At 37.1% G+C, this 25,064-nt stretch overlaps 2 protein-coding genes across 8 annotated transcripts in view; one reads left to right on the top strand and one right to left on the bottom strand.

Annotated features, from left to right (window-relative positions):
* RCHY1 (ring finger and CHY zinc finger domain containing 1) overlaps positions 1–5,630 on the bottom strand; it is a 15,671-nt gene extending 10,041 nt beyond the window's left edge. The window contains exons 1-4 of one of the 4 annotated variants that reach the window (XM_059922842.1): positions 5,180–5,270; positions 4,755–4,895; positions 522–641; positions 155–270 (exon numbers count right to left, since the gene is read on the bottom strand). In XM_059922842.1, coding sequence (XP_059778825.1) covers positions 155–216 — 62 coding nt within the window. In that variant the 5' untranslated portion in view covers positions 217–270; positions 522–641; positions 4,755–4,895; positions 5,180–5,270. Of the gene's footprint in view, positions 1–154; positions 271–521; positions 642–4,754; positions 4,896–5,179 lie in introns of all 4 variants that reach the window. The other 3 variants (XM_059922843.1, XM_059922841.1, XM_059922840.1) reach the window with 3 other exon arrangements.
* THAP6 (THAP domain containing 6) lies at positions 5,185–25,064 on the top strand. Of its 4 annotated transcripts, none has more exons than XM_059922846.1 (5): positions 5,185–5,396; positions 6,431–6,533; positions 7,947–8,154; positions 11,079–11,204; positions 22,357–25,064. In XM_059922846.1, the coding sequence occupies exons 2-5, from the start codon at positions 6,454–6,456 to the stop codon at positions 22,609–22,611; spliced, it is 669 nt and encodes a 222-aa protein (XP_059778829.1). In that variant the 5' UTR covers positions 5,185–5,396; positions 6,431–6,453; the 3' UTR covers positions 22,612–25,064. The 4 variants fall into 4 exon arrangements, with proteins under 4 accessions (XP_059778829.1, XP_059778827.1, XP_059778830.1 ...); XM_059922844.1 differs by having other exon boundaries at positions 5,386–5,504; XM_059922845.1 differs by lacking the exon at positions 5,185–5,396 and adding an exon at positions 5,758–5,961.

Below are 25,064 nucleotides of genomic sequence, written 5' to 3'. Positions count from 1 at the left end.
CAGTATATATATTTGTCAAAAGTTACTGAACTGGACACTTAAAATGAATGCATTTTATAAGATGTATCAATAATTATATTCCAACTAAGTTGATTTTAAAAACTACTGTTCCTCAGATATATCAGAAGCAATTAGAAAAGAATACATACAGTACCTACAAATTCCACAGTTTTCACAATGATACTGTTTCTTGTCTTTGTCAAACAGATGGCACATACTGCAATAATATTCTCCAAACAATGTGCTACATTCTTCACAAGTCTGTTGTGCCTAAAAAAAACACGTGTAACTAAAAAATTAGTTTACCAAAACATTTTGAATTACTATTTAAATATCCAGAATTTTTATTAATGTACACACAGTTTTATCTTTACAAGTTTTTATACACTGAAATCCAAGATAAGGCTTACTTTAAGAGCTAAAGAAGTCATATTGGCAATACTCTTGATTAAATTTTTAAAACCACCTTAGGATAATTTTTTTAAAAAGAAAGAAAATAGAAATTTGTGATAAAATCTTACCCGTTGGATTTTTTCACAGTTTATGCACTGCACTTCCTTTACTTTAAAGCGATCTAGCAGATGATCTTCACTGTTATCATGACACAACCGGCAAGAATAAAGCTTGTCACAGCATGGTGCCTACTCCCCAAGGGAGAAAAACAGTTACAAGAAGCAAGAAAAAACAAGTTTGCAATGCAAAAAGAAATTTCCTTCCTCCTACTCCTTGGAACAAGGTCAAAAGATTACAACCAATAAATCATTTGGTAAACTGACACTAAACATGACATTTCACTGTTTTCCCTTCAACATCTACATTTCTGTATCAAGTTGAACACAACCTTGTAGTTAAAGACAGAAGAACTGTGAAGGATGGAAGTTCCTAGATTGCAAAACTAATCCCACAACACCCTAAACTCATTCTCAGCCTAAATGGCAGGCAGGCAACTTCTACTTAGACATTCCAGATAAATTCATTTACCAACTTCAACCCCGAAGCATTAAATACTATAAAGATTATATTTTAGTCCTCTTAAGTTTACTAACCAACAACTATGTATCTGATACTTTAGAAGATGCAATAAACGTAAAAGACAGTCCTTGTTTTCAAGAGCAGCAAAGATTGCCAGTTGTCCAACAAAATCTACTGTCTCCTTCTTCCTGGGCACACGACTGCCCAGCTATACTACAGTTTCCTTGCTGTTACCTGTGACCAAATGACTAAGTTCTTACCAACAGAATACACACGGAAGAAATCAGGGCCACTCCTGGGCCTGTGTATTAAGAAACTGGGCATGCCTCCTCCTCCGTGGCAAAATAATACAATGGAAAAAACTTGTCCCTAGGATGATCATGTGAAACACAGCCTCATTACCAAACTGGATCATTCACCTTGAATTGTTAGGTGAGAAGAAATAAACTCTTTATTCTTTAACTCACATTACTACTGGGTCCTTCTGTTACAGCAACTTAGCCTTACTCTAAGTAGTACATGGAGAAGTCTGCAGGCCAGTAAGGTAACCTGATACTTTCCAGTACACTGTGACCTTTCAGATCCACTCATTTCTGAAGACTTCCAATGCCATGACTTCCTATAACATAGCTCATTCCTTTCTTATTTTAACACTCAACTGGCTCCTTTTCTTTCCAATATTAATCTTGTCCTAAATCTTAGTTATCTGCACATCCAACAGTGATAATCCCTCCAATACCCTGAACTCTCAGTTCCCTTTCTCACTTCCAATGGCCTTGTCCTCCAACCCTCCTCAGCCACATATTCTCAGTCATACCACAAAACAGTGGTTCTCAAACATCTTGGTCTCAACCCCTTTACATATAGTCTTAAAAATTATGGAGGATCCCAAAGAGCTTTTGTTTATGTGAAATTATATCTATTGACACCTACCATATTATAAATTAAAACTTACAGGTTTTTAAAATATTTATTACTTATTTTTAAAATAATAGCAACAAACCAATTACATGTTAACATAAATAACATATTTTAATGAAAAACAGCTATATTTTCCCCCCAAATAGGTAGATTCTCATATGTGCTTCTGCATTCACTCAGTTTTGGCTGAAGTATATGAAGAAATTTTGGGCTCACACAAATATGTAGTTGGAAGAGGGAGGGGTATTTTAATAACCTTCTTAGAAAATTATGGATATTCTTCTGATACTACACCAAAACTCAACAAATCTTAAGAACAGGTAGTTGCAACATGAAATCTGAAATTCATCAGTGAACTTTTCTCCCTTCCATTGATCTATCTTGCATTGTGAATGGACCTTTTATCCATCCACTGGTCATTTGGAAAATATCAGTTCACTGAATTACGTAGCTCTTCCCAATGTTCCCACATTTGACGTGCAATATCAAAAAATCACATTTGCTAACATCACTAACCATCTTATCAGAAAACTAAGTATTGTGACGCTTTCAAGCTCAGAGGCTAACACAGGTTTTCCAAAACTCTAATTTTTACATGAAAGCTTGAATTTTATCACTGCTGATTGTCTTCCTTGCAATGACAGTCTCACTTCCCTCCTAGTCGAGAAAATGTCCACCAAATACTCAAGTCTGAATAATCATAGTTCAAGTAAAAAAATGCCCCATTAAAAAAGAAACTCGTTCAGTTCATAATCCAATTGCGCAGAGCTTTTCCTCATAACAAGCACCTAATGTAAGTCTGCAAAAGTGCCTGATGAAAACATCCCATTTCAAACATACAAAAAGACATGTATTCAACAGTTGAAATTTTATACAATTAATAATTTTACTGCTTTAATTCTATCAATGACATTCTTAAGCGAAACTGGCTTTTTTTTTTTTTAACTATAGGTTTAGTACCGTTCAGTGCCACTGCCTTGATTCATGTTAAGGTGCTAGCAGTTTTAGTCATTAGTTTCACACATGCCAGAAAAGACAAAAATGTCTTAGCAGTACAGAGTAGTCTTCTAATGGGCCTCAGGAATTCCCAGGGGTCCCATCACCCACACTTTAAGAGCCACTGCTTAGAACAAGAACTGAATCCTGTTTGTATCTTAATTGCAAGCATTAAATTCTCTAACCACTACCTCCTCCTTTTCCAACTCATTCTGCTTCTTCCCTTGCACACACCCTAGTTCCTTCCTTCTCTATTTACATACTCACCTACCCAGAAGCCCAACTCTGCTTAAATCCAATTCTCTCCTACTCAACCTGCACAGGAACACCTAAATATGGCTAAAGCAAAAGCACCCCCACACTGGCTGTTCTCACGTTTAAGTCATAACCCCTAATGAAAAGTGGGCTCTTACTACCATGCTTCCCTAGTCAATTCCTTCATTCTTCCACCGTCTAGGACCGAACACCTAGATGATTATTTCGTATCTTCTCCTCTCTCTTCAAACCTCAAAAACCTCTTCTTCCCGCTACACTCTTGCTTATTTCACTATGAAAACAGAAATAATCAAAAGAGAACATTCTCCCATAAACTCTGTCAACCTACTTGCAAATGTACCTCACACTGTCCTTCTGTTACAGTCTACATGTAGTTCATGTTTTTATCTAAGGCCAACTCCTCTCCTTGTACACTGGATCCCATCTTCAGTTTGGCTACTCAGAGACAGGGCTCCTACAGTTTTCCCTCTTCCTCCTGCACGATAAATGTTCTCATTTTGGGGGGCCAGTTCTAAGAATATACATACATGCTGCAACACCTCCCATCTTTCCCTCCCATGGGAAAAAAAGAAAAATCCCATGATCCCACATTTCCCAACAACCACAGCCTCCATCTTTTTTTTTTTTTTTTTTGCTCTCTTTCACAGCAAAACTCCAACAATTGTCTATAAAGGCTATGTCCATTTCCACTAATCCCATTCTCTCTTGAATCCACTCCAATCACACTCTGTCCCAACCTCTCCACAGAAACTTTTCTCCTCAAGATCACCAGTGACCTCCTCCTTGCCAAACTTAAAGGCAAACAGCAGCCTTTAATTTAGTTGATTACTTCCTCCTTAAAACTCTTCACTTGGTCTCTGGTATTTAAGGGAAGGGAGGGGGGGCAAAAAAGCATTTGATACTCAGGGTCAACTACCTGAGTGCTATGAAACACAGAGGTATTTGTGTGATTTTCTGGGGGGAGAGGAGAGGAAGACGAGGATACTGAATTCAGTTTCAGACCTGAAGTCTGAAACTCTAACACATCTCAATGGAAATGGAATCACACGGATAGCACTCACTCTCCTTAAACAACACCTGGTGAATGACCACCTTTGAAAGAGCTTTATCCAGTGCAGTGGAGGAATGGTCACCAAACCACCGCCTACAAAAAAGGCTTCAGGTTATCCTTACAGGCCTCATACTTTTTTATGAAACAGGAACTTCTATCACCCATATTTTATATGTGGGGCATTAACCAGTAGTTTTCTCAAAAGTACTGAGTTATCAAGAGCAGAGCTAAAATTTGGGGGGTAGGGCTGTGGGGCTCCAAAGCTCAAGCTTTCTAAGCAAAATCTTTAAACCGCTTCTTGCAAGAAAAATGAACTTTAATTGGATGGATGCGGATTTTTAAAATTCTAGATTGACTAAGAATTTTTCTGAAACAGCTGAAGTAACAGTATATGCATACTAGACACTCTCCTATACATCATTCCCTATGCAGTGGCAATTACATGACTAGCTTCCTATTACACACATACGTTTCCTACTTGGCAGGCTTAGGCATGCTCACTGACTCTCAAACGAAGCTGGCATGCTGTAAAACTTACTTACGACAGGAGATGAAATCGTATTCTGATTCTCCACTCGCTTACCCCACTTCGCTTATGTCATCACACATCTGAAAGTGATCCTGGAGAAAAGCCGGCACAGGCCTGAGGCTGCCTCAGTCTACTTCCAGCAGCGAGAGACTAAATAAATGAACACACTGATAAAGTAACCAATGTGCAAGGCCAGGCTCTTCCCAAGCAAGACGAGCTTTGCTCGCAAAGCACAACACAAGAGACTAGGTGGGGCCTGTGGTCGCCTTGCCAAAAACGTTCTCTACAGCAGGAACCCAGTGAAAGGGGAAGGTATCCAGACAACAGCTTAACCTCAAACTTCAGCCCAAGCCTAAAACCGCCCTGCCTGCCCACCCCGCCCCCAGCCCAGCCCGGCGGAAGCTCGTAGGGGAAGAGCCCACTTAAGTCCTCACCTTCAGGCGACATCCTCTGTCATAGTGCTCGCAGCCCCGCCGTCCTTGCGCTTGACCGCGGGCGCCGTCTTCCCGCGCCGAGGCCGCCATCTCCTCCACCTGACCTCAAATTCCACGGACCCTTCCACCAGGACGAAAGCTACGCCCTGAGAAGCATCGCCGCTCTACCCGAGCCCCTCCCGCGTACAGCTTCCACCGGAGCCAAGATGGCGGCTGGGTACGTGACCCGGGGCAACCGGATTTCCGGTTCCTGAGCTGACGGGACGGAAGTGAGGGGAAGCGCAATCTCTGTTGTCGGTGTTAGTTGCTGCTTTCGCCGCTAACGGTAATGACTCTTAGGTTGCCTTCCCTTTTCCCCCCCTTCGCTACCCGCCCACACCCTGGGCGTGGTTCGGGACGAGGAGGACCGCAGCGGCGCGGAGACGCCGCTCTCCGGCCGCATCCGCACCTGTGACAGGGCGGCCCCTCCTTCTCTCGGCGGCGGCCGGAGCCTGGAGAAAGGGGCGGAGCTCGGCCCGGCTTCCTGGCTCTGAGCGGGTCCGGCGCGCGCGCCGCCGGCTGCTAGGCACCCAGGCGCTTCTCAGCGCCCCGAGCTCCTTTCTCACGTCCTCATCTCCTTTATTTCCTCTTCATTCCTTCAGTATATATCCTAACATTTACTTTGTGCCAGTCACCAGCTACGCCGTGGGGATCAAAGAGAAAAAACGCACGCCCCACCCTGCACTCAGGGAGCTCACAGACTGGTGCCGAGAAAGATGTTCATCGGGGACTCTGAAATAAATGTAGGATTAGAGCTTTGAGAAGTGCTAGGAAGGAGACGTGTGTGCTCCCCGAGAGCTAATCCTAGAGGGGATCTGACTTAATCTGGCTGTCAGGGAAGGTCTCCCTGGGGAAGCAACGCTTGGGCTGGGAGTTCAGCCTAGGTTAGGGTGCCAGGAGGAGTCAGTGTGCCAAGGCGTGGTGGCGAGGGAACAAGGTGCCTGTACGAAGCGGTGGGAGGGACATGTACCGGCCTCCTAAATGGAAACCGGGCGCCTCGGTGCATCGCTAAATATGACTTGCCTTATTAAAGAGCCAAACCCCTAGAAAATTGTATGAGCAGAGCTGCAGGTTTTGGAAGAAAATATTTCCCTTTGGCTTTCTAACATGATTTCATGTTACCTAAAATATACTGGAAGGTACCGGGAAAGGTAACTATGTTCCCCTTAGCTTTGGAGTTAACTAACGCTTACCCTTTTAATTTTCTTTCAGTTCTGGTATGAGTTGCTAAAACCATGGTGAAATGTTGCTCGGCCGTTGGATGTGCTTCTCGCTGTTTACCGAATTCCAAGCTAAAAGGACTGACATTTCACGTGTAAGATTCTGCTGTAGTTAAGCCAAGTACTTCTGACTGTTAGAAAAAGCAAAAGACAGTTCTACTTAAATCATCAGTTTTACAGCCAAATGCTCTGCCCCTGAGCTATGCGCCCTAGACGTTCAATTTTGAACTTTGGTTCTCAGGTTCTTTTTTTTTTTTTTTTTTAAACATCTTTATTGGAGTATAATTGCTTTACAATGGTGTGTTAGTTTCTGCTTTATAACAAAGTGAATCAGTTATACATATACATATATCCCTATATCTCTTCCCTCTTGCATCTCCCTCCCTCCCACCCTCCCTATCCCACCCCACTAGGTGGTCACATCAGGTTCTTTTTAAATAGCCTTTTGAGTTGAATTTGAAATGACAGTGATACTTTTACACTTTTATCATTTCGTTTAGAAGCTTAAGATACCTGCAAAGGTATCACCGGCTGATTAACAAAAATATCATCAACCTCATTTTTGCTAATATTATTACTTTGTATTTTACCATAACTTCTAAGAAGTTCAGTGTTGTTTACGTATAGCTTACAATCTGAAAGATCTTTGCCTAAATATATTCTGTCCTTTAGAAATAGATCAAGTATATGTTGTAGAGAAAAAATATAAATTACAAGTTCAGGATGGTCGTGAACCAAATTACAACCAAGATGGTCCTAATTTAAAATTTTAGTCATTCTTCTGACAGAATAGGAAAGGAGCAATAAGATTTAATAATTATGCATTTGCTAAAGGTTTATTTTGCTGCTTTGGGGCCAGGCACTGTGCTGTGTGCCAGAGAAAGACCTGCTAACTACTTTGCTAGGTATAAGGATATCAAAAATGAGTATGTGTACCCTACCGTATTCCAAAAAGGATTTGAACCCGCTGGAAAAATTGGAAAAGATATGGTTATTGGCCTCCAGATCTCAAAATAATTCTGATCTCCAGAATTCCAAACTCTGCAGGTGTTCTCTGCATTCATTCACTAAGCATTTATACCCCTGTTTTGTATTAAATGCTGTACTAAGCAATTTTTTTGATGCTGACGGAAGAATGAAAGTGCAAGTGTCTCTGTTCATCTGGGATAAATTCCTCAGATAGGAAAAAGGCCCAAGTGATATTCTTTATCATCTACAGATGAAGAAAAACCTTCAATTGTGGATCTTACTAAAAGGTGTTAAATGTCCTTTGAAACTTTTCTTCTTTATAGTATGATGAAAGATGTAAATGAGGGCCATACGCCTGCAGCATGTTTGGTGGAGAAATCTGACTATGAAAACTGAAAGTTAAGAAAGCATGAGTCATGATGGTTTCCTCAATATCCCAGTTCCCAAGAGTAATACCAAGAATCAATTTAGGCACAGCCTTAATTCAAGTGTATATCTATAGTGTTTAATTTTAAAATACTTCTTGTATGTTTTTCTAGATTCCCCACAGATGAAAACGTCAAAAGAAAATGGGTATTAGCAATGAAAAGACTTGATGTGAATGCTGTAGACACTTGGGAGCCTAAAAAAGGAGATGTGTTGTGTTCAAGGCACTTTAAGAAGACAGATTTTGACAGAAGTGCTCCAAATATTAAACTGAAACCTGGAGTCATACCTTCTATCTTTGATTCCCCATCTCACTCACAGGTTTGTTTATGAGATACTGCTTACCATCATGACCCACTTTTTATGGTACTATTTAAGAAACTTCACCACACTTGGTACCATTTTTATTGTTTGCTTATTAATTTGAAGCCCATGCTTTAAGTTTTTAGATTTGTGAACTGCTGCTTAAGCTTTTGTCATGAGTTGTAGGAGAATTTTACCAGTATCCACTCAGAAATGTCTGTATATTACTAAGGTTTGGTGAAGCGGGCTACCTTAGGAGTTGGTATAGCTCAAGATTCGTGTCTGAAAACTGGAGGAACATGAGAGGGTTGGACTGAAGTTCCAGGCTGGCAGTGCACCTCACACTGCAGCAGAAGTCAAGAGCAGAGCCTCTGACAGCCCCGAAGTATACTTTTAGAGCCACACACATTCAAGCTTAAAGCCTAGGTAGGACTAGAAGGTAGAAAACCAAAACAGGAGAAGGAAAGGAGAAGAGAGGTCAGAAAAAGACAAAGGATTGTTGAAGTAAAGTCTAGTTGAATTCTGTGTTTTTTCCTCAGTGATGTTAGTGCCGTGGGTGGGCTGCTTCACCCTCAGCATCTCACTTGACTTCGTATACCTGAAAGTGTATTCGCGTCCAGAACCTATAGAGACTGACTGATTCCAATGTGGAGAATTCAGGGGGAGCCTGTGGGTTCCCACAACAATAGTCGTGAACCTCCATTGAAAGGTGTCTCCTTCCTGACAGCTGGAAACAAGGAAGTAGTCTAGAAGAGTGCCTGCTCCCAGGTGGTCTTGGTCACGTTCGCGGGTGTTCATATTGCAGTACCTGAGCTATCCGGTGGAGACTGCCTCACTTTCTTCCATATTAATAAGTGAACAGTATCTTGTGCAATTTGCTCTCAAGGGTTTGTTTCCTATAGCAGGGAGTCATCTGTAATGTTAAGAGGACCTTAAGAAATATGGACATACTAAATCAAATAAACCATAAATTACTACCTTTCAAAAGCTATTTCCTAATAACACATTTTTTATTATAGGAAATTAGATGATACAATCAAAAAGAAAATTAAAATTAACAATAATCACGTAATCCAGAAATAATATTGTTAACACTCTGATGTATATCTTTCCAGTCGTTCGTATGTATATGTTTGTATATAAATTCATCTATGTTCATATATTGTTACAAAATAGAATTATACTGTATATGCTTTTTATTTTTTGCCTCACTCTTTCGTTTTTTCAACATTCATATAGTGCTGGCTGTGTGCCAGGCACTATTCTAAACACTTTACATATATATTAACTCTTTTAGTCCTCAAAACAACCATAAGAGTTAAATACTATTATTATTCTCATTTAACCACTTGAGAAAACTTAGGCTCAGAAAGCTGGAATACATTCCCCAAGTCACACTGCTGTTAAATGGTAGAGGCTGGATTTGAACCCAGGCATTTTGGCTCCAAAGTTCAGTCTTAACTACTGTTTTCCATGATGTTAAATATTTTTCCACAAGGAGACTTCCCTGGTGGTCCACTGGTTAAGACTCCACGCTTCCACTGCAGGGGGCATGGGTTCGATCCCTGATCAGATCCCACAAGCCATGTGGCATGGCCAAAAGAAAAAAAAAAAAAGACACGAGGACAGTGTGACAAATGTCCTCTTAAAAATACGTATTTTTTCCACAACAATGGCTTTCAAACTTTAGTCTACATAAGAATTATCCAGGGAACTTGCTTAAAATGCAGAATCCTGTGCCCCTCTCCCAAAGAATTTGATTCAGCAAGTTTGGTTTGGAGTCTAGGAATCTGCACTTTTTAACAAGCACCCGGCATGATTGTGTTGCAGCTCAAGGGATCACGTTTTTAAGAGAAACCTATATGGAACATCAATTTTTAAACTAAACTTTATAGTGAAGTCAACATATATAAAGGCCCACCATAAAGCTTATACCAATCTGCTCCCCTACTAGTTATGCATAAAAGTGTCTGTTCACCCTAATCCTCAATGTAAGTTGTGATTTTAACCTTTGGTAAAACTGATAGGCAAAAATGGCATCTTATTGTTTTAATTTATCCTTGAATATTAGAAAATATTAGAATATGAATATTTCTAATATAAATATTAGAAAATGTGTTTCTGCATTTTTTCATGTAAATTAGACGTTTTTATTTCTTCTCATGTGAATTACTTATTCAGATCCTCTTCTATTTTCGTCTTTTTCTAAGCTGTTTTGGAACAACACTAGATATTGAGGCTATGAATCATTTAACTGCCATCTATGTTGCAGTTACTTTTTGTTATTTGTCTTTAGCTCACATTATGGGGTTGGTTTGTTTTGTTTTGTTTTGTTTGAAATTCAAACTTTTTTTTGAGTAGTCCTATATTTTCTCTTGTGCTATCTGACTTTAGCCTTCCCCTTTAAGATTATGTAAATATTTCCAATGTATTTTTCTACTTCCTCATTGTTTTCATTCTTACATAAATTTTCAGTATATAGAATTTCATTGTGACTTATTATACATAAAGGAAATAACTGTTTTTCATAATTAGTTCATTTTTTCATGATTTATAGCCTTTCTCCACTTATTTAGAATGCCACTTTTTATCCTAAAGGCTCTTATCTACATGATCTATTCAGATTTTTCTAAGAGAGTAGTACACTTTTTAAACTATTGTTACTGAGTAGGGTATTTTTAATACTTTGTAGGGTATATCTTCCCTCATTATCACTCTTTTTTTTTTTTTTTTTCCGGAAGAATTCATGTTTCCAGATCAACTTTAGAGTTACTCTGGGGAAGTTCCTTTAAAGTACTCTCAGTGAATTTAAATTTTACTGACCTTTAAAAGCAATTTCCATAAAAAGAAATATATTAATTTTACTACATAAAGTTAAGAAGGTTAAAATTTTTCAAAAGGACAGAAAATCTACAATGATTGTTATTAACTATTCTTAACAGGGGAAAAGACAAAAGCTTCATTGTAGGAAAAACTTCACCCTCAAAGCCCTTCCAGTCACAAACCATAATCACCAGCTTGTTGGTGCTTCCTCGTGTATCGAAGAATTCCAGTCCCAGTTCATTTTTGTAAGTAAAATTACTTACTGGGCTAATGTTAATATTGTTAAGATGACCATGTCCTCTCCATTAGGATTAAGTTTTCAAAATCTTATTGAAAAACTAGGAGTTTAGGTGTTTGAGATTTTTTTTTAATATGTAATATCCAGAAATATTGCTTCCCAGGGCCATTATACTTTATATATTTGCAGTAACGATGCACAGGTAGTTAATCTTTTGTTACATAGTTCAAAGAGTGCTTTCACAAGGATATTTCAACCAATAAAATACAATAATTAATTCCTCCCTTTAGGTACTGTAGTTTCTATATGGAAATATCTAATTTAAAAAATAGTTATGTCTTCAGGTTTTCTTAAAGGACAGTCATACACACACAGTATTGAAGCTTTATTCATCTCATTGCCTGTTGATGTTAGAACCAGGCCTGGAATCCGGATCTGTTTTACTGTCTTGATTACTATAGCTTTATAATAATTCCTGAAATCAGACAGTGTTAATCTTCCAACTTTGTTCTTTTTCAAAGTTGTTTTGGATATTCTGGGTCCTTTGCATTTTCATATGAATTTTAGAATTACTTAGTAAATTTCTACAAAAATCCTGGAGTTTTGACTGGGATTATGTTGAACCTACAGATCTATTTGGGAAGAATTGACGTCATAATAAGACTATTTTAAGTCTTCCAACCCATGAATTCATTGTATCACTTCATTTATTTAGACCTTTAAATTCTCTCAGCAGTGTTTTGTAGTTTTCAGTGTACAGGTCTTTCACTCCTTTTATCAGATTTATCCCTAAATATTTTATATATTTGGATGCTATTATAGACAGTGTTCTTTTATTTACTGTTAATGTAGGGAAATAAATTTACTATATTTTTATTTTTTTTTATACAGCAGGTCCTTATTAGTCATCCATTTTATACACATCACTGTATACATGTCAATCCCTATCTCCCAATTCATCACACCACCACCCCCACCCCCCGCCGCTTTGCCCCCTTGGTGCCATACGTTTGTTCTCTACATCTGTGTCTCAATTTCTGCCCTGCAAACTGGTTCATCTGTACCATTTTTCTAGGTTCCACATATATGCGTTAACGTACGATATTTGTTTTTCTCTTTCTGACTTACTTCACTCTGTATGACAGTCTCTAGAACCATCCACGTCTCAACAGATGACCAAATTTCGTTCCTTTTTATGGCTGTATAATATTCCATTGTATATATATACCACATCTTCTTTATCCATTCGTCTGTTGATGGGCATTTAGGTTGCTTCCATGACCTGGCTACTGTAAATAGTGTTGTGCTGAACATTGGGGTGCATGTGTCTTTTTGAATTATGGTTTTCTCTGGGTATATGCCCAGTAGTGGGATTGCTGGGTCATATGGTAATTCTATTTTTAGTTTTTAAAGGAACCTCCATACTGTTCTCCATAGTGTCTGTAACAATTTACGTTCCCACCAACAGTGCAAGAGGGTTCCCTTTTCTCCACACCCTCTCCAGCATTTGTTGTTTGTAGATTTTCTGATGATGCCCATTCTGGCTGGTGTGAGGTGATACCCCAATGTAGTTTTGATTTGCATTTCTCTAATAATTAGTGATATCGAGCAGGTTTCATGTGCTTCTTGGCCATCAGTATGTCTTTAGAGAAATGTCTATTTAGGTCTTCTGCCTATTTTTGTTTTTTTAATATTGAGCTGCATGAGCTGTTTATATATTTTGGAGATTAATCCTTTGTCCGTTGATTCGTTTACAAATATTTTCTCCCATTCTGAGGGTTGGCTTTTCATCTTGTTTATGGTTTCCTTTGCTGTGCAAAAGCATTTAAATTTCATTAGGTCCCATTTGTTTATTTGTGTTTTTATTTCCATTACTCTAGGAGGTGGATCAAAAAAGATCTTGCTGTGATTTATGTCAGAGTGTTCTTCCTATGTTTTCCTCTAAGAGTTTTATAGTGTCCGGTCTTACATTTAGGTCTGTAATCCATTTTGAGTTTATTTTTGTGTATGGCGTCAGGGAGTGTTCTAATTTCATTCTTTTACATGTAGCTGTCCAGTTTTCCCAGCACCACTTATTGAAGAGACTGTCTTTTCTCCATGGTATATCCTTGCCTCCTTTGTCGTAGATTAGTTGACCATAGGTGCGTGGGTTTATCTCTGGGCTTTCTATCCTGTTCCATTGATCTCTGTTTCTGTTTTTGTGCCAGTACCATATTGTCTTGATTACTGTAGCTTTGTAGTATAGTCTGAAGTCAGGGAGTCTGATTCCTCCAGCTCCATTTTTTTCCCTCAAGACTGCTTTGGCTATTCGGGGTCTTTTGTGTCTCCATACAAATTTTAAGATTTTTTGTTCTAGTTCCGTAAAGAATGCTATTGGTAGTTTGATAGGGATTGCACTGAATCTGTAGATTGCTTTGGGTAGTATAGTCATTTTCACAATATTGATTCTTCCAATGCAAAAACATGGTATATCTCTCCATCTGTTGGTATCATCTTTAATTTCTTTCATCAGTGTCTTATAGTTTTCTGCATACAGGTCTTTTGTCTCCCTAGGTAGGTTTATTCCTAGGTATTTTATTCTTTTTGTTGCAGTGGTAAATGGGAGTGTTTCCTTAATGTCTCTTTCAGATTTTTCATCATTAGTGTATAGGAATGCAAGAGATTTCTGTGCATTAATTTTGTATCCTGCAACTTTACCAAATTCATTGATTAGCTCTAGTAGTTTTCTGGTGGCATCTTTAGGATTCTCTATGTATAGTATCGTGTCATCTGCAAACAGTGACAGTTTTACTTCTTCTTTTGCAATTTGTATTCCTTTTATTTCTTTTTCTTCTCTGATTGCCGTGGCTAGGACTTCCAAAACTGTGTTGAATAATAGTGGTGAGAGTGGACATCCTTGTCTTGTTCCTGATCTTAGAGGAAATGCTTTCAGTTTTTCACCATTGAGAATGATGGTTGTTGTGGGTTTGTTGTATATGGCCTTTATTATGTTGAGGTAGGTTCCCTCTATGCCCACTTTCTGGAGAGTTTTTATCATAAATGGGTATTGAATTTTGTCAAAGGCTTTTTCTGCATCTATTGAGATGATCATATTGTTTTTATTCTTCAGTTTGTTAATACGGTGTATCACATTGATTGATTTGCGTATATTGAAGAATCCTTGCATCCCTGGGATAAATCCCACTTCATCATGGTGTATGATCCTTTTAATGTGTTGTTGGATTCTGTTTGTTATTATTTTGTTGAGGATTTGTGTATCTATATTCGTCAGTGATATTGGTCTGTAATTTTCTTTTTTTGTAGTAACTTCGTCTGATTTTGGTATCAGGGTGATGGTGGCCTCATAAAATGAGTTTGGGAGTGTTCCTTCCTCTGCAATTTTTTGGAAGAGTTTGAGAAGGATAGGTGTTAGCTCTTCTCTAAATGTTTGATAGAATTCACCTGTGAAGCCATCTGGTCCTGGACTTTTGTTTGTTGGAAGATTTTTAATCACAGTTTCAATTTCGTTACTTGTGATTGGTGTGTTCATATTTTCTATTTCTTCCTGGTTCAGTCTTGGAAGGTTATACCTTTCTAAGAATTTGTCCATTTCTTCCAGGTTGTCCATTTTATTGGCATAGAGTTGCTTGTAGTAGTCTCTTAGGATGCTTTGTATTTCTGCAGTGTCTGTTGTAACTTCTCCTTTTTCATTTCTAATTTTATTGATTTGAGTCCTCTCCCTCTTTTTCTTGATGAGTCTGGCTAATGGTTTATCAATTTTGTTTATCTTCTCAAAGAACCAGCTTTTACTTTTATTGATCCTTGCTATTGTTTTCTTTGTTTCTATTTCATTTATTTCTGCTCTGATCTTTATGATTCCTTTCCTTCTGCGAACTTTGGGTTTTGTTTGTTCTTCTTCCTCTAGTTCCTTTAGGTGTAAGGTTAGATTGTTTATTTGAGATTTTTCTTGTTTCTTGAGGTAGGCTTGTATAGCTATAAACTTCCCTCTTAGAACTGCTTTTGCTGCATCCCATAGGTTTTGGATTGTCGTGTTTTCATTGTCATTTGTCTCTAGGTATTTTTTGATTTCCTCTTTGATCTCTTCGGTGATCTCTTGGTTATTTAGTAACGTATTGTTTAGCCTTCATGTGTTTGTGTTTTTTACGTTTTTTTCCCTGTAATTGATTTCTAATCTCATAGTGTTGTGGTCAGAAAAGATGCTTGATATGATTTCAATTTTCTTAAATTTACTGAGGCTTGACTTGTGACCCAAGATGTGATCTATCCTGGTGAATGTTCCATGCACACTTGATAAGAAAGTGTAATCTGCTGTTTTTGGACGGAATGTCCTATAAATACCAATTAAATCTATCTGGTCTATTGTGTCATTTAAAGCTTCTGTTTCCTTATTTATTTTCATTTGGATGATCTGTCCATTGGTGTAAGTGAGGTGTTGAAGTCCCCCACTATTATTGTGTTACTGTCGATTTCCTCTTTTAGAGCTGTTAGCAGTTGCCTTATGTATTGAGGTGCTCCTATGTTGGGTGCATATATATTTATAATTGTTGTATCTTCTTCTTGGATTGATCCCTTGATCATTATGTAGTGGCCTTCCTTGTCTCTTGTAACATTCTTTATTTTAGAGTCTATTTTATCTGATATGAGTATAGCTACTCCAGCTTTCTTTTGATTTCCATTTGCATGGAATATCTTTTTCCATCCCTTCACTTTCAGTCTGTATGTGTCCCTAGGTCTGAAGTGGGTCTCTTGTAGACAGCATATATATGGGTTTTGTTTTTGTATCCATTCAGCAAGCCTGTGTCTTTTGGTTGGGGCACTTAATCCATTCACGTTTAAGGTAATTATCGATATGTATGTTCCTATGACCATTTTCTTAGTTGTTTTGGGTTTGTTTATGTAGGTCCTTTTCTTTTGTGTTTCCCAGTTAGAGAAGTTCCTTTAGTATTTGTTGTAGAGCTGGTTTGGTGGTGCTGAATTCTCTTAGCTTTTGCTTGTCTGTAAAGCTTTTGATTTCTCCATCAAATTTGAATGAGATCCTTGCCTGGTAGAGTAATCTTGGTTGTAGGTTCTTCCCTTTCATCACTTTAAGTATATCATGCCACTCCCTTCTAGCTTGTAGAGTTTCTTCTGAGAAATCAGCTGTTAACCTTATGGGAGTTCCCTTGTATGTTATTTGTCGTTTTTCCCTTGCTGCTTTCAATAATTTTTCTTTGTCTTTAATTTTTGCCAATTTGATTACTATGTGTCTTGATGTGTTTCTCCTTGGGTTTATCGTGTATGGGACTCTCTGCACTTCCTGGACTTGGGTGGCTATTTCCTTTCCCATGTTAGGGAAGTTTTCGTCTATAATCTCTTCAAATACTTTCTCTTGTCCTTCTCTCTCTCTTCTCCTTCTGAGACCCCTATAATGCGAATGTTGTTGCATTTAATGTTATCCCAGAGGTCTCTTAGGCTGCCTTCATTTCCTTTCATTCTTTTTCTTTGTTCTGTTCCACAGCAGTGAATTCCACCATTCTGTCTTCCAGGTCACTTATCCATTCTTGTGCCTCAGTTATTCTGCTATTGATTCCTTCTAGTGTAGTTTTCATTTCAGTTATTGTATTGTTCATCTCTGTTTGTTTGTTCTTTAGTTCTTCTAGGTCTTTGTTAAACATTTCTTGCATCTTCTCGATCTTTGCCTCCATTCTTTTTCCAAGGTCCTGGATCATCTTCACTATCATTATTCTGAATTCTTTTTCTGGAAGGTTGCCTATCTCCACTTCATTTAGTTGTTTTTCTGGGGGTTTATCTTGTTCCTTCATCTGGTACATAGCCCTCTGCCTTTTCATCTTGTCTATCTTTCTGTGAATGTGGTTTTTGTTCCACAGGCTGCAGGATTGTAGTTCTTCTTGCTTTTGCTGTCTGCTCCCTATTAAATAAATTGACTTTTGTATATCGATCTTGTATCTGTCAAACTTGCTAAACTCACATATTAATTATCAAAGCTTTTTTTTAGAGGTTATCAGATTTTCTACATAGACAATCATGGTGTCTGTCATTAAAAACAGTTTTAGGGTATTTCCTGGCAGTCCAGTGTTTTGGACTCCATGCTTGCACTGCCGAGGGCCCAGGTTCAGTTCCTGGTCGGGGAACTAAGATCCCACACGTCATGTGGCGTGGCCCAAAAAAAAAAAACAGTGTTAATTCTTCCTTTCCAATATGAGTGCCTTTCATTTCTTTTTCTTGCTTTATTCCACTGCCTTGAACCTGCAAGGTTATGCTGAAGAGAAGTACTGAGAAATGATCTTTATGCTTTGCTCCTGATTTTAGGAGGAAGTTGTTCAGTCTTTCACTATTAAAGATATTCATATGATATTAAATATGATGTTAACTGTAGGTTTTTTATAACTGCCCTTTATCAGATTGAGGAAGTACCTTTCAATTTTTTTCTTTCAGTTTTATTGAGATATAATTGACATATAGCCCTGTATAAGTTTGTGTACAGTAATGTTTTGATTTACACATATCAGGAAGTGATAATCACAGTGAGTTTAGTGAACATCCATCATCTCATATAAACAAAATTAAAGGAATAGAAAAAAAATTTTTTTCCTGTGATGAGAAGTCTTAGGATATACTCTCTTAACAACTTTCATATGTGACATACAGCAGTGTTAATTATATTTGTCATGTTGTACATTATATCCCTAGTACTTATTTCTCTTATAACTGGAAGTTCTTACCTTTTGACTGCCTTCATCCAATTCTCCCTCCTCCTATCCCCTGCCTCTGATAACCACAAATCTGAACTCTTTTTCTTTGAGTTTGTCTGTTTTTGAAGTATAATTGACCTACAACATTATGTTATTTCCTGTTATACAACATAGTGATTCCATATTTCTATACATTTCAAACTGATCACAATAAGTATAGTTACAATATGTCACCATACAAAGATATTACATAGTTATTGCCTGTATTCCCAACACTTGTACATTTCGTACCTTTGACTCATTTACTTTGTAACTGGAAGTTTGTTCCTCTTAATTCCTCACCTGTTTCTTTCCTCCCCATCCCCTCTAGCAATCACCTGTTTGTTCTCTGTATCTACAACTCTGTTTCTGCTTCATGTTTGTTCATTTGTTTTGTTTTTTAGATTCCATCATACAGTATTTGTCTTTCTCTGTCTGACTTAAATTCACTTAGCATAATACCCTCTAGGTCCATCCATACTGTTACATAGGAAGTGCCTTTCTATTCCTACTTTGCTGAGAATTTTTATCAGAAAGGAATGTTAGTTTTGTCAAATGCCTTTTCTGTGTCTGTTGAGACATCATTTGGGTTTTATTTTTTAGTTTGTTAGTGTGATTAGTTACATTGATTGATTTGTTTTTATTTTATTTTTTTGGCCGCACCACATGGCTTGTGGGATCTTAGTTATCCCACCGGGGATTTGAACCTGGGCCCTCGGCAGTGAAAGCAGAGTCCTAACCACTGGACCACCAGGGAATTCCCCAATTAATTTCTTAATGTTAAACCAGCCTTGCATTCTGGAATAAACCCTACTTCTTCATGATGTTATCCCTTTTATATATTGTTGGATTAGATTTAAAATTTTGTTTAGAATCTTTCTGTGTATGTTCACAAAGAATATTGGCCTATAGTTTTCTTTCCTTTGAATGTCTTTGTCTGGTTTCAGTATCAGAATAATGCTAACCTCAAAGAACAAGTTAGAAAATATTGCCTTATTTTTCAATTTTCTAGAAAAGTTTGTATAGATTTGCAGTTATTTCTTCTATAAATATTTGGTAGAATTCCCCAGTAAAACTATCTGGGACAGTAGTTTTCTTTGTGGGAACGTTTTTTAAGGAGCTTGTTATCTTCCAAGGGATTTGTCCATTTTATTTCAGCTGTCAAGTTTATTAGCTTAAAATTATTCAAAACATTTCCTTATTTTTTCAATATCTATAGAATCTGTAGTGATACCAACTGTCTCATTTCTGATATCAGTAATTTGTTTCTGTTCTCTTTTATTGCTGATCAGTCTGCCTAGAGATTTATCAGTTTTATTGATCTTGTCAAGAACTAGCTTTCACTGATTTTTCTCATTTTTCTTTTTTGTTGTTGTTTTTATTTTCTACTTCACTGATTTCCACTCATCTTTATTATTTCCTTTTACTTATTTCAGTAAAATATGCTCATCTTTCTAGTTTCTTAAGATGGAAGCTGAGGTCATTGATTTGAGCCTTCTTCCTTTCTAACGTTAGCATTTAGTGATATTAATTTCTCCTTAAGTATTGCTTTAGCGGCATTCCACAAATTAAATGTGTTTTCATTTTCATTTAGTTCAAAATACTTCCAAATTCCATTTTGATTTGTTCTTTGATCCATGGGTTATTTGGAAGTGTGCTATATAGTTTTCAAATATTGGGGAATTTCCCCGATATCTTTCTATTATTAATTTCTAACTTAATTCTTTTGTGGTCAGAGAATATACATTGTGTGACTTGAATGCTTTTAATTCTTTTTTTTGAGACTTATAGCCTACAATATGGTCTGTCTTGGTAAACGTTCTGCATGCATTTGCAAAGAATGTATAGTTTGCTGATGTTAGCCAGAATGTTCTATAAATGTCAATTAGGTCAAATTGATAATGTTCAAATCTGCATTCTTAATTAATTTCTGTCTACTTGTTCTATCTTTTATTGAGAGAGAGCTGTTAATCTTCTAGTATAACTGTGGATTTGTCTCATTCTCCTTAAATTGTCAGGTTTTGCTTGTTACATTTTGCAGCTGTTATTAGGTACTAAATATTTAATATTCTTATGTCTTGATAAATTAACCCCTTTATTTTTAAGAAATGGCCTCCTTTATCCCTGGTAATATTCATTGCTCTGAAGTCTACTTTGTCTGATGGTAATATATCTACTGTAGTTCTCTGTTAGTGTTATTGTAGCATATCTTTTTCAACTCCTTTACTTTCAACCTGTTTGTGTCTTTTTATCTTTAAAGTGCTTTTTTCTGGGCAGCATGTACTCTTGAGTCTTGATTTTTTTAATATAACCTGATAATTTCTGCCTTTTAATTGGATTATTTAAACTCTATACTTAATGTGATTATTACATTACTTTAAATTTTTTTATATCACATGACTTAATGTGATATGGTTTGGTTTAAATCTGTCATCTTACTTATTTCCTGTTCCATTTGTTCTTTGTTCTCATTTTCTTCTTTTTTTGCCTTCTTTTGGATTAACTGAATTTTTTTTACAATTTCATTTTATCTCCTCTTTTTCACTCATTAGCCATAACTCTTTGATAGTTGCTTTTAGGTTTATAGCATCCATCTTTAATTTACCACAGGCTACATGATAAGTGATATTATTCCACTTAGCATATAGTATATGAATCTTATCATAGTATACTTTATTTCTCCTCTCCAACCTTTTCTGCTACTGCTATCATACATTTCACTTTACATATGCTATGAACCCCACACTACATTTTATTATTTCTGTTTAAACAGTAAATTATCTTTTAAAGAGATTTAAATAATAGTAAATCTATTATTATATATTATTTATTATGATAATAAATCTATTAAATTTATTATAAATAAATTTAAATTGTAAGTTTTATGTCCAGGTATCCTATTTGATTCTTTTTTAATATCTTTCATGTCTCTGCTTAACTTTTAAACATATATAATACAGTTTTAATAACTTTGTTACTTCCCTTGTTTGCTAATTCTAACATTTGTGAGTTCTGGGTTGGCTTCTATTGATTGGTTTATCTCTTATTATGGCTCGTATTTTCCTGCTGCTTTGCGTGCCTGGTAAATTTTGAGTGCCGGATTTTACTTCGCTGGATGTTGGATAGTTTTTTGTCCTGTTTTCTTGAGCTTGGTTATGGAGTTTGGTTATTTGGAAACAGTTTGATCCTTTCAGGTTTTGCTTTGTTAGGCAGGACTAGAACAGTGCTCAGTTGTGGGCTATTTGTTCTCCACCACTGAGGCAAGACTTCTGTATACTCTACTCAGTGCCCCATGAATCTGGTCTGGCTGGTGGGAGTAGTGTCTATGCCCTGTGAGCTCAGGGCACTCCTGATCTTTTCTGGTCACTCTTTCCTCAACCTCAAGCAGTTTCCTACAAGGAAATACTTGAGGGGGAGCCTCTGAAGATCTCCAGCGTTCTCTCTCTATGTAGCTCTTTCCTCTCTAATACTTTGCCCTATGAACTGTAGCCACCTTGGTCTCCCTGGACACTTTGCACTATCTCCTCAACTCTATCTACCAAGCTCTACCTGGGTTTCCTCCCCTTACACTGAGGCCTAGAACTCTCTCAAGGCAATAAGCTGGGCAATCATAGGACTCACCTCTTTGTTTCCCATCTCTCTGCAGTATCTGCCTTCGTTGCCTGATGTCTGTTTATCTTCAAACGTTTTTACATCTTTTGGCCTTGTGTTGGAGTTTTTTTAGATAGGAGTCAGTCCAGTCTGTGTTATCTCATCTTGGCTGAAAGCAAAGTCCTCTTCACTAATTTTAATATTAAGTAACAGCTTTTCAAAATTATTTTATGTTACATTTATAAGATATGTCAGTGTTGTTTTTGGATGAAGAAAAGTCTACCCAGCAGACATAAACATAACCACAATAAATACTGAGAACTTAAATTATCTCTTTAAAACCCCAAGACCAGAGTCCTCTCTAAATCCATAACACCCAGCCTGAGGACCTGCTTCAGTGCTCCTTTCCTGTCATACCTTATAAAGTGAAATATTCATCAAAATAAAGCAATTCAGTTAAAAGTTTAAAAATTTAAGTTTTTGTGATAGGTAAAACTTAAACTTAGCAGCTCCACACTTAGGGACCTAATGCTGTATAGTCATTGTGAATGTCATGCTGTTCATAAGCAGATACCTACCTCCAGGTGAGAAGTACTTCCCATCCACAGGATTCTGTACTCCTCATGTATGCCTGGCCTTAGACAAAGAGGGAGGCCCTAGGCACCTGAAATAGTGTTCTACCCCCATCCTCTTCCTATGTTCTTTAAACCTTTTAGTATCACCAACTTAAAGATCTTCTCTAAGTATAGTAAGTGGAGAAATAGCTGAGGCCTGGTTATAATTTTTTATCTCACTGCTTGTCTGTCTGGTTTAATAACTTGGTGTTTATGTTTTTAGGAACATAGCTACAGTGTGATGGACAGTCCAAAGAAACTTAAGCATAAATTAGATCAAGTGATCAGCGAGCTAGAGGATACCAAGAAAAGTCTGCAGAATGTTTTAGGCCGACAAAGACATTTACAAAAATCACTGAGGAAGACAATCAGGGAATTAAAGGATGAATGTCTTCTCAGCCAAGAAACAGCAAATAGACTGGAAGCTTTCTGTTGGGAGTGGTGTCGGGAGAGCATAGAACAAGACTATATTTCATGAAATAATTTCATGTTATGTTCTACCTAAAATTGTTATTGGTACAGCTTTGCAGAAAATGATTACCATCATTAAATAATATCCGTCATTTAGAGTCCTTCTTTGGATCCTCCGCAGCATTACGCATTAGTGTTATTATCCAAAGGCTTTTTTTTTTTAAAGATGTGCAGAAATTTGTGCTGGTTCTCATGTTTTTGGGTGACTTGTGACAATTATGTTTTTATAGACCTAAACTAGTGCCAGGTTACTATTGTAAGATGTTAAAAGATCAAGAAGATTCTGTAGGACTAAGGAAATGATTTCAAATCAGCCACATTAGGCTGTAATAGTAGAAACTGGACACTTTAGCAGCATCAGATTTTTGGCTTCAAAGGAGTACCTTTGCTTATGTAGGTTTTATGGTAAGTATGTTGAATTGTACTTTAACTGTATTTTACCACAAAGCAGAATTCATTTATAACACATGTCCATCTTGGATCCAATCCAAGGTGCTTTTGTTATCAGTAATACCAAAAGATCTTTTTACAGGGCATCCCATGGTACTGACCTTGAGAACAACATATGGTGCAGATCTTTTGGCTTTTAAAGTTGTTCAGAGCCAAGTTAAGAAGACCCCTGATGAGGTCTTGTTTTTTTGGTACAGTACATCATTTCTCCTCACTAGGAGTACTTTGATGTAAACCAGCATAGCTTTAACAAATTTTTAAAGAGGGTCATAAATCTGATTATCAAATGGTTACTCTGACAGTTCTGAACAGTTTGTTTCATGACTGTTATTTCATCATAAAGGTATATCTTCAAAATCTGAATGCCAGTAGTAACTGGATACTTTCAATGCTGTTTTGTATTTTACAGAAAGTAGTGTTACTAACATTTTTTAAAATACGAAATACAGAAGAAACCATTAAAAATAATGATGTGGCTTTTCTAGTTAAAATAGGAATTGGAGAGAGAGTTATAATATTTTCCTGTAATTAGGAGAGTAGATTACTATCCAAGAGTTTTATTTAGAGAAATAGATAAGTAAACAGCAATTTTAGAATAGCTTCTTACTGAATTTACAAAAGAATAACTCTTAGTTATTTTCTGATTAATCCAAGGGTCAGAAATTTAGGTTTATCTCCCAATTTCTTAGTAAAAACAACTGAAATGAAGAGTCATAAACACTGTGGATCAGAATAAAATTACTAGCCCAAAGCCAAATTCTACTTTGAAGCATGTGTACATTCATGAACTTCATTCACACGTCCATGCTATAATAGTTACAATTTGAATATCAGTTATTTCAATGTGTTAACTAGAAATGAGCTGCATTTTTTGCCAATGTTTATTGTAATTTTATTTGTGTTATATTAATATCAGTAAGGATATGGTCACTTGAATTTTTTTATATTTAAGAATTTTCTGTTTTAATGCACATTACATTTTTATGTAGGATTCCAAACCTTCCCTCTAAATGGGATTTTACCCACATTTGAAAGATTAGCATTATGCTAAGAAGAAATCACGGAGGTCTTATCTTTTTACTACCTTAAAAAAAACTCATTACCTACCCATTATTTATTTGAGTTATTTAATTTTGAATTCATAGTAGACACTCTAATGGGAAGTTTGGGTATGATCTTAAGTTTTATGGAGATTCTGTGATAGAGCTGGAGACTCTTTCCCTCAACCTGATTTTGAGTAAAAAAAAAATTAGTCAGTGGACAGTGGAGAAGACTAAGAGGATAGATCCAAGCACAGTATGTCCAAATCCTAGATCTCTACTGGCTGCTTAGAATAAATCAATCCGAGAAGACCTTTCCAAGAATCCGTTCCCAGTTTCTGCCACTATCGTCACAGTTGCCGCAGTCACTTCTACTACTAGTGTTCACAGTGAACTCAGTTTTTGTCTTCTGTTTTGTTGGTCTTAGTATCATCGAGAGAGAGAGAACTGTGGGCAAAGTATTGGTATCATCAAGAACCCAGAGCTGCCCACTTGCCATTTATTTTTATGGAGAAATGATGACCAATAGATAGAAATCTGACATAAGAGATAGGGTCCTCCCCACCTGCCACCCAAACAAATGCCTGAACATGGTACATCCCTCAGTCCACTGTTCCCAGAGGTTCCAGCTTAGCCTGAGAAGGAACTGTCCTGTGCAGAGCAGAGCCAGTCATCCCCCATCCAGAGGTTCCTTAAGCAGCCAAGGCCAACCTAAGGATATCACTTCGCTTTCAAGCTTGGAATAGCCTCTGGATCCTGGAACAAACCCAACCTCAACACCAAATCAGGTACAACCTGATTGTACCTGATTGTACCTGTACCTCTGGATCCTGGAACAAACCCAACCTCAGCACCAAATCAGGTACAAAGGACGTGATATGGCATTTTTCTCCATATCAAGTTTAAATTTCTGGAAATAGATTTTGGTTGCTAAAGATAATCACAATTATACCATAGTCATTCATTTGAG

The sequence above is a fragment of the Balaenoptera ricei genome, chromosome 5 (genome assembly GCF_028023285.1).
Source record: "Balaenoptera ricei isolate mBalRic1 chromosome 5, mBalRic1.hap2, whole genome shotgun sequence".
Classification (NCBI taxonomy): domain Eukaryota; kingdom Metazoa; phylum Chordata; class Mammalia; order Artiodactyla; family Balaenopteridae; genus Balaenoptera; species Balaenoptera ricei.
The sequence above is the reverse complement of the archived record's forward strand: the minus strand, read 5'-3'. Positions and strand labels throughout refer to the sequence as shown.

Bases quoted from the DNA above. Each gene is read 5' to 3' on its own strand.
- THAP6 (XM_059922846.1), top strand. From the start codon at position 6,454: ATGGTGAAATGTTGCTCGGCCGTTGGATGTGCTTCTCGCTGTTTACCG. The intron at 6,534-7,946 runs GTAAGATTCTGC...ATGTTTTTCTAG, and splicing joins AAAGGACTGACATTTCACGT to ATTCCCCACAGATGAAAACG. The intron at 8,155-11,078 runs GTTTGTTTATGA...TATTCTTAACAG, and splicing joins ATTCCCCATCTCACTCACAG to GGGAAAAGACAAAAGCTTCA.